Genomic DNA, 14,762 nt, shown 5'->3' on the forward strand with positions numbered 1-14,762 from the left:
CACCATGCCCAGCTAATTTTCGTATTTTTAGTAGAGACGGGGTTTCACCTTGTTGACCAGGATGGTCTCGATCTCTTGACCTTGTGATCCATCCGCCTCGGCCTCCCAAAGTGCTGGGATTATAGGCGTGAGCCACCGCACCCAGCCTGAGACCTTTTTTCTCTGATTTATATCAGTGTTTGGCCTAGAGACAGTCAATTGAAAATAGTATAGTCCAGAAGGAGCAGTGGGCTGGGGTCTGGAAACCTAGAGCTCCAAACTAAATAACTGGTTGGGCACAGTGGCTCATGTCTGTAATCCCAGTACTTTGGAAGGCAGAGGTGGGCAGATCACCTGAGGTCAGGAGTTCGAGACCAGCCTGGCCAACATAGTGAAACCGTGTCTCTAATAAAAATACAAAACTAGTTGGACACTGGTGCACACCTGTACTCCCAGCTACTTGGGAAGCTGAGGCAGAAGAATCACTTGAACCCGAGAGGCAGAGGTTGCAGTGAGCCAAGATCACATTACTGCACTCCAGCCTGGGCAACACAGCAAGATTAAAATAAGAAAATTAAAAATAAAGAAATAAATAACTAAGGCACTTAATCACTCTGGGCCCCAGCTTCTTTACCTGGAAAAGAGATTTAAAACCTGCACTTTTTGGATTGTGAGGATAAAATAGGACCTGACAGACCTGAAAAAAATAAGTGCACATTACAAATACTAGACAACGCTGGAATTCTATTATGTCGGAATACTCTCAGATGCACAGTTGTTCTAACTGCCCAGGGACAAGGAGAGGATGGCCTGTGTGTCTGCCAGGATACTGCCACATATTGATCCAGCATGTGTGAGCCCAGGCCCAGCTGGCCATAGCTAGGACAAGCACAGATCTGTTTTGCTACAACAGTCATGCTTTGGCATCATTTGGTGTTTCCTTTCAATAAAAGTTATTCATTAAATGTATAAACTAGCTGAGCACAATGGTTCACGCCTGTAATTCCAGCACTTTGGGAGGCCAAGGTGGGTGGATCACCTGAGGTCAGGAGTTCAAGAGCATCCTGGCCAACATGGTGAAACCCTGTCTCCACTAAAAATACAAAAATTAGCCGGGCATGGTGGCAGGCATCTGTAGTCCCAGGCACCTGACCAACATGGAGAAATCCAGTCTCTACTAAAAATACAAAATTAGCCGGGTGTGGTGGCACATGCCTGTAATCTCAGCTACTTGGGAGGCTGAGGCAGGAGAATCACTTGAACCCAAGAGGTAGAGGTTGCAGTGAGCTGAGATCACACCATTGCACTCCAGCCTGGGCAACAAGTATGAAACCCCAACTAAAAAAAATAAAAAAAAAATAGAGATCAAGCCAAAGCCAGTATGATGCTAATTTTTGTATTTTTAGTAGAGACGGGGTTTCACCATGCTGCCCAGCTAATTTTTGTATTTTTAGTAGAGACAAAGTTTCACCATGTTGGCCAGATTCATCTCGAACTCCTGACTTCAGATCTGTCCGCCTCGGCCTCTCAAAGTGCTGAGATTATAGCCGTGAGCCACCAAGCCCAGTCAAGACAGAGTTCGCTGTTGTTGCCCAGGCTGGAGTGCAATGGTGTGATCTCAGTTCACTGCAACCTCCGCCTCCCGGGTTCAAGCAATTCTCCTGCCTCAGTTTCCTGAGTACCTGGGATTACAGGAGCTGGGTGTGGTGGTGGGCACCTGTAATCCCAGCTACTCTGAGGCTGAAGCAGGAGAATCACTTGAACCCAGGAGGTGGAGGTTGCAGTGAGCCGAGATCACATCACTGCACTCCAGCCTGGGCAACAACAGCAAAATCCTGTCTCAAAAAAAAGACAAAAATATATAAACTAAGTATCTATGTGGTGTGTTGATAAAGCTGTTAAAGTACATGAATTCACAAATCAGAAGCTGACCAACCTCACTCTCACTGGCAGACCCCTGCCTCAGCCAATCTCCACCCAACACTCTCGCTCAGGAACACACAGAGTACCCACCCACTCAGGCTGCTCAGCAGGCTCTCCCTGTTTGTGGTCGGAGTCCACAGGCGGGGGTGAATAATCCTTCACAGGAGTGGTGAATTCCACAGGTCCTGTTCCTGGCAAGGGGAGTTTCAGCAGTGGGTAGCTGGGATGAACAAAAAGGAGGTAAGAGTTAGGACACTATGAGAGGCGGTCTTCTCTCAGCAGTGACACAGGAGCCAATGGAATTAAAAACTAAATTCTGTTTGAACTGCAAAAATGTACAAACTATTAGAATCACCAAATTGCAAAGCCAAAACTCAGAAGTCATCTAGATTAGAATTTTTCAAACTTATTTTAGTCACATAAACCTTATGAAGAAGCCCAACTGGTAAAATAAACTGTTCTGTTAAATGTTTTCAGGCTGTATAAACTAAGTATGTATAAATATATTTAGTAAGCCAGGCACGGTGGCTCCCACCTGTAATCCCAGTTATGGAGTTATATGCATATTTAGCTTAGTAGTTGATACCAAACAGTTTTCCATAGCAGTTGTACAAATTTATATTCTCACTATCACCAGTGACATAGGAGTTCCAGTTTCTCCAAATCCTTGTCACCTCTTGATATTGTCAGTCCAATAAATGTTAACCATTTAGAGGAAGAGACAGTGGTATCCCAGCATGGTTTTAATGTACATTTTCCTGATAAGAAATAATATAAAAAATTATTTCATATGCTTACTACTGGCCACTTGGACACAGCCTCTTTTGTGAAGTGTCTCTTCAAGTCTTCTGACAATGCAATGTTTTAAATATTTTAAATACATTTATTATGTTAATAACAGAAAATACAATTTCTTTACCTTCACTAGAATCATTTTTTACTTTTCGCTGGCTTTTCCAGCTTTATCTATACTCAAAAACCATTTATTAAAGAGGTATTTACGTGCTGAGCACTGGGAATACAAAAGATAATACTACAGCCTGACTCCAAGATGCTCTGAGTAGGAAGAGAGAACTACAAGAGAATGTGGTAAGAATTAATTTAGGGCTGCTCTGCCTATGGTGCAGCCATTTTTTATTCCTTTACTTTCCTAATAAACTTGCTTTCACTTAAAAAAAATTAATTTAGGCCAGGCACGATGGCTCACACCTGTAATCCCAGCACTTTGGGAGGCTGAGTGAGGTGGGTGGATCACGAAGTCAAGAGTTCAAGACCAGCCTGGGCCAAGATGATGAAACCTCATTTCTAGTAAAAGTACAAAAATGAGCTGCCTGTAATTCCAGCAACTTGGGAGGCTGAGGCAAAAGAACTGCTCAAACCCAGGAGTCACAGGTTGCAGTGAGCCGAGATTACACCATCACTGCACTCCAGCCTGGTGACAGAGTGAGACTCCCTCTCAAAAAAAAAAAAAAATTAGCTGGGCCTGGAGGCATGTGCCTGTAATCCCAGCTACTGGGGAGGCTGAGGCAGGACAATCGCTTGAACTCGGGAGGCAGAAGTTGCAGTGAGCTGAGACTGTGCCACTTCACTCCAGCCTGGGTGACAGACTGAGACCCTGTCTCCAAAAAAAAAAAAAAAGAAAAAACGAATTTAGGTTGCAGCTACAGCGTTTGCATAGTAATCACAGAGTATGGTCAGTTTTTGTTCTACATTTAGATTATACATGCTTTGGAGACTGCTTGTGCATTCTGGAGGTAGAAGCCTAGGAAGATAGTGAGTAACAACAATGAAAAACTCTTAGATGATGTTTAATATGTGCCAGGCACTATTCTAAGCACTTGACATGTACAGATACACCTTGACCTACAGTGGGGTTATGTCTTGATAAAACTGTCATAAACTGAAAATATCCTAAGTCAGAAATGCATGACTAGGCTGAGCACGGTGGCTCAAACATGTAATCCCAAACATGTAACCCCAGCACTTTGGGAGGCCAAGGTGGGCAGATCACTTGAGGTCAGGAGTTTGGGACCAGCCTGGCCAACATGGTGAAATCCCATCTCTACTAAAAATACAAAAAATAGCTGGGCGTGGTAGCTCACACCTGAAATCCCCACTGCTCTGGAGGCTGAGGCAAGAGAATCACTTGAATCTGGGAGGCAGAGTTTGAGGTGAGCTGAGATCACACCGCTGCACTCCAGCCTGGATGTCAGAGTGAGACCCTGTCTCAGAAACAGAAACAATATAATGTGATTCCAATTTCCTCTCTGAATTGAAATCCACCTTCTATCACAATGAGCAGCAGCTTGTGCAATCAAGTGACTCAATGACTCACATCACTCTCTGACCTGCATGTAGGCAGTCCAGCTAACATGTCATCTGGGTGCTCTTTTTTTTTCTTTTTTCCCAAAAATTAGATGTCACTGGGTGCTCTTTTTTTACTCCATGGTGTACCCACCGCTTACCAGGGCAGGTCCAGGGTAACAGTACCCTCTGTCTTGCTGGGCTGCTGCTGGGACATATCCCAGCGCTGGTGGTCTAACCTCCAAGAGTTACAAACAGACACCTCTTGCCATAGTGCCTATTTGCTGCATGTTTCATCAGATTTTCCCAGAGGAAAGAACAGTCACTGCACCCAGGGGACAGGCAGGAAGAAGAGCTAACTCTAGCTCACTTACAAGGCTCAGCACTGAGTTCATTTAAATTAGTGTCCTTGGCTCTCAGTCACTGAACCCTGCAGCCTCAACAGCAGCTCAGAGAAGTCACACAGCCTCAGTGCTGTTTGAGGCGAGTCTGACTCCTCATACACAGACGCCTTTTCTCACTCCCCGTATTCTACTGCCTGATGGAGACAGGCACATTCCTAAGCTGTCACTGATCACCACTCCCTGTAGCTTTCTCTGGGATGACCCAGTCTGGTGAACCAGTGGTGTGCAAAAAGTACTTCTACAGCTCAGGTGGCTGTTAGATCTGAATAGAGAAATTAAGTGTAGCAGTCCTTTGGGTTTGGCCATACAAGTCTTTCACCCCAGGAACAACAAAGTAAGCAATTAAATGGAAACTGAACATCTGGCTAAACTACTGTAAGCAGTCTATATCCATACTTTATTTTCTTTTTCCTTTTTTTTTGAGACGGAGTCTCTCTGTCACTCAGGCTGGAGTGCAGTGGTACAAACTTGGCTCACTGCAACCTCCGCCTCCAGGTTCAAGCGATTCTTCTGTCTCAGCCTCTCGAGTAGCTGGGACTACAGATGTGCGCCACCATGCCTGGCTAATTTTTGTATTTCTAATAGAGATGGGGTTTCACCATGTTGGCCAGGCTGGTCTTAAGCTCCTGACATTGTGATCTGCAGTGCCTGGCCCCATACTTTATTTTCTGTAGGTAATCCCAGGCTCTGGCAGAAGGGGGCACTGCTCTGCTGCTCTGGACAGAAAAGCGTTCTAAGGTTGAAGACGATGGTGAGGCTTGTGTCCCTGAGTCCATGATCTCTGGTTTTCTGGCCAACTTCCAGAATCTATGAATTCTCTTATACAACCTTTATTGTCTTTGGAGGCTGAAAGACCTCACCCAGGCTTGGAAAAATTTTATCAAGTCAATCAGGTTTTAAGAAAAAAAAAAAGCTTTAAGATTACACGACAAAGATGCTGGTTTGGGAAAATAAGTACACAGCACTAAGAAGGTAACAGTACAAGGCTGGGCACAGTGGCTCACACCTGTAATCCCAACACTTTGGGAAGCCGAGGTAACTGGATCACTGGAGGTCAGGAGTTTGAGACCAGCCTGGGCAATATGGCAAAACCCCAGCTCTACTGAAAATACAAAACATTAGTGGTGCACGCCTATAGTCCCAGCTACTCAGAGGGCTAAGGCAGGAGAATCACTTGAGCCCAGGAAGTTGAGGCTGCAGTGAGCAGTGAGAAGTGGACCCTGTCTCAAAGAAGCAAAAAAAGAACGTGATAATACAAGGGCCTTACCTCTCAAAACAGGATGACTACAAAAATAAGAGAAAACCACAGTATCATCAGAAAGTGAAACCAAAGTAGGACACCCCCATCTCTACAAAGAATGAAAAACATTAGCCAAGTGTGGTAGCACACGCCTGTGGTCGTGTGGCCTCTCAGGAGGCTGAGGTGGGAGGATCGCTTGAGCCTAGGAGGTTAAGGCTGTGGTGAGCTGTGACTGTGCCACTACATCCCAGCCTGGTGACAGAGTGAGACCATGTCGCAAAAAAAAATTTTTTAAAGAGAAAGAGGTCAATTAACTTACAGAAAAACAAAAACAACAAGAGCTGAGTTATCAGAGCACTCCAAATTCATCACTTACGAGACACCGCTTTAAGTATTTTATCTTGTACAACACAATTGAGCAGCTTAAACACCAACACAAACATACTGAGCCAGAGTGAGACCAAGTGACAAAGTGCCACAGGTGCAGGTATGAGTACGTAAGGCCTGTATTTGAACCTCCGTTTCCCTAATTATTAGTTGTGTGGACCACATAAATCTCTAAGTCCCTATCCCCCTTTGTTAAATGGAAATATAACTGGACCACTTCCTAATGTTATACCTGAAGCATCAACACAGCAACCAGCAAGAAACTCTCAGTGATGTCCATCTCTCTTTTTTTTTGTACAGACAGCGTGGGTCTTGCTATGTTGCCCAGGCTGGTCTTGAACTCCTGGCCTCAAGTGATTCTCCCGCCTGGGCCTCCCAGTGTTGGAATTACAGGTATGAGCACTGTATCTGGCCAATGTTCATCTTTCTTACTGATAATCAGGGAAGAACTTGAAATCATTAGCAACTGAATTGAACAAGGAGTTCCCTCCTGACTCATCCTCCCTTCAGCTAGCACCAAAAACATCTACAAACATTTCAAACTCATTAGACAGACAATGAGTTTGAAAAACAGAATTCTTTCCAGAGAAAAGAATAAGATGGGCTCTTCACAGCTGTCAGTGTTTTAGAGCCAAAAGAGTCATCAGATATCCTCTTATATCAAACTCCTCCTTTACTACGTCATTGTCAGCCACAGTCTTCAGGCTACTATGAGGCCTTGAGAAAGACAGACAGGAACAACGGCAGCTACAGTTCTCACAACTGTCCTTGGCAAGTGCAGCTGGTCCCAAGAATCAACAAGAGGTTTGAAGCAGGCTCCACGTGAACACAAGAAAATGACTAGAGAGCAAAGAAGCAAGTCTTTGAGGTTAGCATGCCACAGGTTGTCCAAGGTACTGTTCGAATGGACTTTGCCTTGCAACACGTGAAGAAGGCTCTTACACTTAACCAGGTACTAAAAGGAAATCACTACTATTGAGAAAGAAAATTGAAATATCATGTCCTTCAATTATCTGAGTGTCTTAGCAGTGTCTAAACATTATTTTGAGATAGAGTACCAGTGATATGAGTAAATCTGGTGAATCAATAGGTTAAGGCCAGCCTGGACTATTTTGTTATATTAGTTAACCACGCCAGCACTAGAGTTCTCCACTGGCAGTTAAAAGGAGCCCAAGCTCCCATTGTGTAAAAAGTATACAGAGGCCAAGGGCTCCATAGTGTTTAGGGTTAGAAAACCTACTGTCCTAAGTCACTGACCCACCATATCCAAGGCAACCCAAAAACATACCAGCAGGCTAAGATGCAGAACCCTGTGAAGAGGATGATGGGGATGGGATAGGATGCACAGAGGAGCCCATGGTTGTAGAAGGCCCGAGATATCTTCTCACGCAGCCTTTCAGTCAGGGTCATCCTCAGCGGAAGTCACCTTGCTGCCATCCCGGAAAGTGACCATGGATCAGCCTGGCACACACTGGACAGCAGTGACAATGAACAACATGTGCAGGTACCTGGTCAAAAGGGAGAAAAGACAGTTAACAAAGACTACTTGGCTCTGCACACTAGGACTGCTGGAGGGAGGCAACAGTTATGTGGCTGGGGAATGGTTTAAGAATGCTTATATGCAAGGTCTAGTGACATCAATCCCACCACACACACACACACACACACACACACACACACTCTCTCTCTCTCTCTCTCTCTCTCTCTCTCTCTCTCTCTCTCTCTCTCTCTCTCTCTCTTTCTGTCTCTCTCTCCCCCCCCACCCACCCAACTCCCTCCCCTCCTATATTAGGCAATGCTAAAAGGCCACTCCCCAAAGGGCATTTTTCTCATGTGTGGCACAGGAAACCAGGCCTGTGTAAAAGACCTCACCTTCAGCTGCTCTCTGTCAAACAGGCATTCTTCCCCAAGCTTCTCTATGCACAAACCCCACTGAGAGAAGTCCTTGGGAAAAACCTTTATATAGGAATGGTCTCCCCAAAACACACTATTGTACAAACAGCGATTTACCCATAAATAATGTTCAGTGGGGTTGGTCCTCAACATAAAAACACCAAAAAGCTTAGGCCTCTGATATAATGGTCACCAAGCAAAATTCACTTCTGGTAGAAGTCTCTGCTCTTGGTCCTATGTTATTCCTGGGAGCGTGAAGGCAGAGGGCACCTCCTGTTCCTGCCTGCCCAGTAGTTGTTTCCTTCTACGAGAAACAGCAGCCTGGTGTGGCTCAGGGGAACCACCTCACTCCACAGGATTTAGTCAGGATTAACTATGAGTCAAGGTGCCCTGTGCTGACCCAAGCTACACCAACTGGGCTTCTCTCCCTGAACTTTGACTTCTAAACACAAAAAAACAGGAACTGGATATTCATGATGTTTATTCGGACCACAGAGGTTCCTGCTCCCAAGATCCCCAGGCTGTTCTGGCTCCCATCCTTTCTGAGGACTGGCTCATCAACTTTTCTGTTTTGTAAGCTATTCTATATCCTTCCAATAAATTCTCTTTTTGCTTGTGTTAGCCAAAATTAATTTCTGGTGCTTTCAAACAAATTACATTAAACCAATAAAATCAGAATAGAAAACTCTAGGAGGCCCTGGGATCAAGAATTATCTTCCCGACTGTGCTCTCCAGTGGAATCCAAGTTTAAACCTACTTATCTTGTTCCATGTGGCTGTTTTCTTCGGTCTGTGCTAGATGGAACCTGCCCAGACACGTCTTGGCTTGATTTCACTCACTGATGAAAACCCAGACTCAAAGATGATTCCTCTTAAGTGTCCGGACCAGAAACGCAAAGCAAAAGGAGTCACACCACAGCCAACTCAAGAGCCAGAAGAAATGGCTATCGCTCCTTCTACCTTCCCAAAAGCACAGGCCTTACGTGCACATGCAAGTTTCCAGTCCAGGAAACTTTTTTTTTTTTTTTTTTTTGAGATGGAGCCTCACTCTATGGCCCAGGCTTAAGTGCAGTGGCACAATGTTGGCTCACTGCAACCTCTGCCTCTCAGGTTCAAGTGATTCTCCTTCCTCACCCTTCCAAATAGCTGGGATTACAGGTGTGCACAACCATGCTCCACTAATTTTTATATTTTTCTGTAGAAACAGGGTTTCACTATGATGTCCAGGCTGGTCTCAAACTCCTGGGCTTAAACAATCCAGCTGCTTCAGCCTCTCAAAATGCTGGGATTACAGGCATGAGCCACCACGCCCAGCCAAATTATTCTTGCTTACTTGGTCTCAAATTCAAACTTTGTTTCCTTTTTAAATGAAGTCTTGCTCTGTCACCCAGGTTCGAGTGCAGTGGCGTGATGTCAGCTCACTGCACTCTGCCACCTTCCAGGGGTTCAAGTGATTCATGCCTCAGTCTCCCTAGTAGCTGGGAGCACAGGTGTGCACCATCACACTTGGATAATTTTGTTGTATTTTTAGTAGAGACAGGGTTTCACTATGTTGGCCAGGCTGGTCTAGAACTCTTGATCTTAGATGATTCGCCAGCTTCAGCCTCCTAAAGTGCTGGGATTACAGGTATGAGCCACCACACCCTGCCTCAATTATTATTATTATTATTTTTTCTGGAGACAGAATCTCGCTCTGTCACCAGGCTGGAGTGCAGTGGTGTGATCTAGGATCACTGCAACCTCTGCCTCCCAGGTTCAAGCGATTCTCCTGCCTCAACCTCCCAAGTAGCTGGGACTACAGGTGCGCACCACTATGCCCAGATAATTTTTTTTTTTTTTTTTGAGACAGAGTTTCGCTGTTGTTACGCAGACTGGAGTGCAATGGCATGATCTCGGCTCACTGCAACCTCCGCCTTCTGGGTTCAAGCAATTCTCCTACCTCAGCCTCCCAAGTAGCTGGGACTACAGGCGCGCACCACCATGCCCAGCTAATTTTTGTATTATTAGTAGAGACGGGGTTTCACCTTGTTGACCAGGATGGTCTTGATCTCTTGACCTCATGATCTACCCGCCTCGGCCTCCCAAAGTGCTGGGATTATAGGCTTGAGCCACCGCACCCGGCCAGCCCAGCTAATTTTTATATTTTTAGTAGAGACAGGTTTTCACCGTGTTGGCCAGGATGGTCTTGATCTCTTGACCTCATGATCCGCCCACCTCAGCCTCCCAAAGTGCTAGGATTACAGGCGTGAGCCACCGCATCTGGCCAACTTTTTTTTTTTTTTTTTTTGAGATGGAGTCTCACTCTGTCACTCAGGCTAGAGTGCAATGGCACAGTCTCAGCTCACTGCAACCTCTGCCTCCCGGGTTCAAGCGATTTTCCTGCCTCAGCCTTCCAAGTAGCTGAGACTACAGGCACCCATAACCACCACACCTGGCTAATTTTCATATTTTTAGTAGAGACAGGGCTTCGCTATGTTGGCCAGGCTTTTCTCAAACTGCTGACCTTGTGATCAGCCCACCTAGGCCTCCTAAAGTGCTGGGATCACAGGCATGAGCCACTGGGCTCAAGCCCCTCCATTCTTTTCACTTTTTCTTTGTTGTTGTTTAGTTGGGGTTTTTGTATTTTCTGTTTGTTTTCAATTCTTTTGAATATATTCATTCTTAGGAGTGGAATTCCTTGGTCATAAGGTAATTTTCCCCAGTGTCTTTTCCTAAAATTTGTTTAAATCTGTAATCCAGGCTGGGCGTGGTGGCTCACGCCTATAATCCAAGCACTTTGGAGGCCAAGGCGGGTGGATCACCTGAGGTCGGGAGTTCAAGACCAGCCTGACCAACATGGTGAAACCCCGACTTAAAAAAGAAAAAAAAAATCTGTAATCCAGCTGGGTGCAATGGCTTGTGCCCGTAATCCCAAAAGTCTGGGAGGCTGAAGTGGGAGATTACTTGAAACCATGATTTTGAGACCAGCATGGACGTTGTGAGACACTGTCTTTACAAAAAAGAAATTTAAAATTAGCAGGGCATGGTGGCACATGCCTGTAGTCCTAACTACTTGGGAGGCTGAAGTGGGAGGATCACTTGAGCCCAAGAATTTGAGGCTGCAATGAGCTATGACCACACCACTGCACTGCAGCCTGAGCAACACAGCGAGACTGTCTCAAAAAAATAAAAATAAACATCTATGATCCATTTGAGTTAATTTTTAGATAAGGTATGAGATCTAAATTTTTTTTCCTTTGACTTAAAGATAGCCAATTGTTCCAGCGCTGTTTGGTGAAAAAGACTATCCTTCCTCCATTGAATTGCTTGGCATCTTTATCAAAAAGCAGTTGTCTGGGCCAGGCACAGTGGCTCATGCCTATAGTCCCAGTACTTTAAAAGACCGAGGTGGGAAGATTGCTTGAGGTCAGGAATTTGAAACCAGCCTGGCCAACATAGTGAAACCCCATCTCTACTAAAAACACAAAGAATTACCAAGGTGTGGTGGCACACACCAGTAATCCCAGCTACTTGGCAGTATGAGAATCACTTGAACCCAGGAGGAAGAGGTTGAGTGAGCCAATATCAAGCCACTGCACTCCACCATGGGTCACAGACTGTGACTCGGGTTTAAAAAATAGAAAACAAGGCTGGGTGTGGTAGCTCATACCTGTAATCCCAGAACTTTGGGAGACCGAGGAGAGCAGATCTCTTCAAGTCAGGAGTTTGAGACCAGCGTGGCCAACATGGTGAAACCCTGTCTCTACTAAAAATACAAAATGGCCGGGCATGGTGGCCTGTAGGCCTATCATCCCAGCTACTCCGGAGGCTGAGGCAGGAGAATTGCTTGAACCTGGGAGGTGGAAGTTGCAGTGAGCCAAGATCATGTCACTGCACTCCAGGCGACAGAGTGAGACTCCATGTCAAAAAAAAAAAAAGAACATGATAGAATTTTGTTAGAAACTGCATTAAACCTGTGTATCAAATTTGCAAAGAACTGCCGTGTTGAGTCTTCTAATTCATGAACATGGTATATTTCTCCATTTATTTAGATCTTTGATTTCTTTCATCAGCACTGTGTAATTCTCAGCATACATGACAGTACATGTTTTATTAGATTTATACCTAATATTTCACTTTTTTTTTAGCAACTGTGTTTTCCATTTTGGTTTTCACATGCTCATTGTTCATACATTGATTTTTTTTATGTTAGTCTTTTATCCTGCAACTGTCCTGAAATCACTTATTAGTGCTAGAGTCTTTGTGTATGTGTCTAGACTCTTTGGGAATCTCCACCTAGACTTATATATCTGTGAACAGAAACATATTTATTTCTTCCTTTCCATAATTTCTTCAAATTTTTCTGCACCACTCCTTCTCCTCTCTTTTTGAGACTTCAAAAACATAAAAGATAAACCTTCTGTTATTGTCCCATGGGTCCCTGAAGCTCTTTATTTTTCTTCATTTTCTTTATTTTAATCTCTGTTGGTCAGAATGGATAATTTGCATTATTCTACCTTCACATTCACTGACTTTTTTGTCTTCTCCATTCTATTACTGAGCCCACCCAATTAATTTTTCGTTTAGGTTGTCATATTTTGCAGTAAACAAATTTCTAATTTTCTGTTCATTTCAAGAGTAGTCACCCTTACTTGTTACAGCAAGGTTTTAATTAATATTTTAATTATACTTTGGCTTTTAATTTTTTGGTAATTTCAACATCCGTGTCATGTTGTGGTTGCTATCTGTTGGCTGTCTTTTCCCCTTATGATTTTCCTGATTCTTTTTTTTTTTTTTTTTTTTGAGGCGGAGTTTTGCTCTTGTTACCCAGGCTGGAGTGCAATGGTGCGATCTCGGCTCACCGCAACCTCTGCCTCCTGGGTTCAGGCAATTCTCCTGCCTCAGCTTCCTGAGTAGCTGGGACTACAGGCACACACCACCATGCCCAGCTCATTTTTTGTATTTTTAGTAGAGACGGGGTTTCACCATGTCGACAAGGATGGACTCAATCTCTTGACCTCATGATCCACCCGCCCCGGCCTCCCAAAGTGCTGGGATTATAGGCTTGAGCCACCGCACCCGGCAATTTTTCTGATTCTTCATAGCTGAAGTTATTCTGAATTACTGGGCATTTTGAATATTATGCTATGTGACTCTAGCTCTTAAGTCCTACGTAAAATTTTGAATTTGTTTTTGCAGCAATCAACCTACTTAGGTCCAGTCCACAAAGTTCTACCCACCTTCTCTAAGCAGTGGTACCAAGATGAGATCAGTTTCCAAAGCCTTTGAAATATTATTTTGATTTTTCCCAAACATACCATCCAGGGGCCTGTGCGAAACTACTTGAGCAGTAATCTACTCCATAGTTTAGTCCTCAAAGCCTTTGGTATGCTGTTTAGAGTGAGGTACACGTATGTTAGTTCAAAGGAATAGTCCAGTAGTTCATATGCAACTTTATGAGTTCAATTTGTTGAGTTCCTTCCTCCATGCAATCTTCCTAACACTTTTCCTGGTCTTCTAGCTAGAAAGCCAGGGGTTTAATTACCCTGACCTGCTGAGTACCTCTCACAACTGTGACTACCTCTAGTACCTCCAGGGAAAAGCAATGAGAGAAAGGAAAGAACAAAATCAAGGATTCCCTCCATGCTCCTGGGACCACAGTCTCTATAAATAGAAGAATTCCTTTCCTAACCATCTGCCAACGTCACTGCTGTCTCCACCACCACAGAACTGCATGGAAGGCCAGAGCAAGAGAAAAGGAAAAAAGACAAAGCAAACAACACACAAGATTTCTTCCTCCACCCCCACTCCTGATCTATGAGCATCCCCTTTCCTCCTCCTCAAACTACTGTCACCCAGGCTGGAATGCAGTGGCATGATCATGGCTCACTGCAGCCTCCAACTTCCAGGCTGAATCAATTCTCCCACTTCAGCCTCCCATGTAGCTAGGACTACAGGGGTGCACCACCACATCTGGCAAAATTTTTCTATTTTTAGTAGAGATGGGTTTCACCATGTCACCCAGACTGGTGTTGAACTCCTAGACTCAAGCAATCCTCCCACCTCAACATCCCAAAGAGCTGAGATTATAGGCTAAGCTACCCACCATGTGTGGACCTCACAGATCCCTTCCTGTCCCTTTCCAATTCACCTTACCACAGAGGTCAGAATGGATACAGATTCTACCAATACCGTGAGCAGGATCCCCTTGTGCACTTAGAATAAGCCCAAATGCCTCACCCTAGCTCGCAGGGCTCTGCACAACCCACCTCAGTCCTCCCTAACTTCATCTCGTGTCACCTCTCCCTGTTTTGTTCTCTTCCAATGCCTTATGTGTGCCAACCTCACTCCCATCTCAGGAACCTGGCACATACTGCTCCATCCTCTATTCCCTCTTCTGTTTATAGGGTGGTTCTTTTTCATCCTTCAAGTCTCAGCTGAAATATCACTTCTACAAAAAGACCTACCCTGACAATATGTTTTCCAGTAGTTCTCTTTAAATGCACCTATACTCCCAGCTACTCAGGAGGCTGAAGTGGGACGATCCCTTGAGCCCAGTTTTATGCCAGCCTGGGCAACATAGTGAGACCCTGTCTCTGAAAACAAACCACTTGTTGAATAAGTGATGAGGAAACCAACCAACACAACCAGCAT

General features: G+C 44.7%; 1 protein-coding gene across 11 annotated transcripts in view; it reads right to left on the bottom strand.

The window, feature by feature from the left end:
* SCAP (SREBF chaperone) overlaps positions 1-14,762 on the bottom strand; it is a 60,829-nt gene that overhangs the window by 24,475 nt on the left and 21,592 nt on the right. For 6 of the 11 annotated variants that reach the window (XM_035275210.3, XM_035275207.3, XM_078350664.1 and 3 more), the window contains 2 exons: positions 7,526-7,745; positions 1,993-2,122 (listed from right to left, as the gene is read on the bottom strand). In XM_035275210.3, coding sequence (XP_035131101.1) covers positions 1,993-2,122; positions 7,526-7,647 — 252 coding nt within the window. In that variant the 5' untranslated portion in view covers positions 7,648-7,745. Of the gene's footprint in view, positions 1-1,992; positions 2,123-7,525; positions 7,746-8,109; positions 8,439-8,887; positions 9,001-14,762 lie in introns of those variants that run through there. The other 5 variants (XM_078350662.1, XM_035275209.3, XM_078350663.1 and 2 more) reach the window with 3 other exon arrangements.

The sequence above is a fragment of the Callithrix jacchus genome, chromosome 15 (assembly GCF_049354715.1).
Source record: "Callithrix jacchus isolate 240 chromosome 15, calJac240_pri, whole genome shotgun sequence".
NCBI classification, from domain to species: Eukaryota; Metazoa; Chordata; class Mammalia; order Primates; family Cebidae; genus Callithrix; species Callithrix jacchus.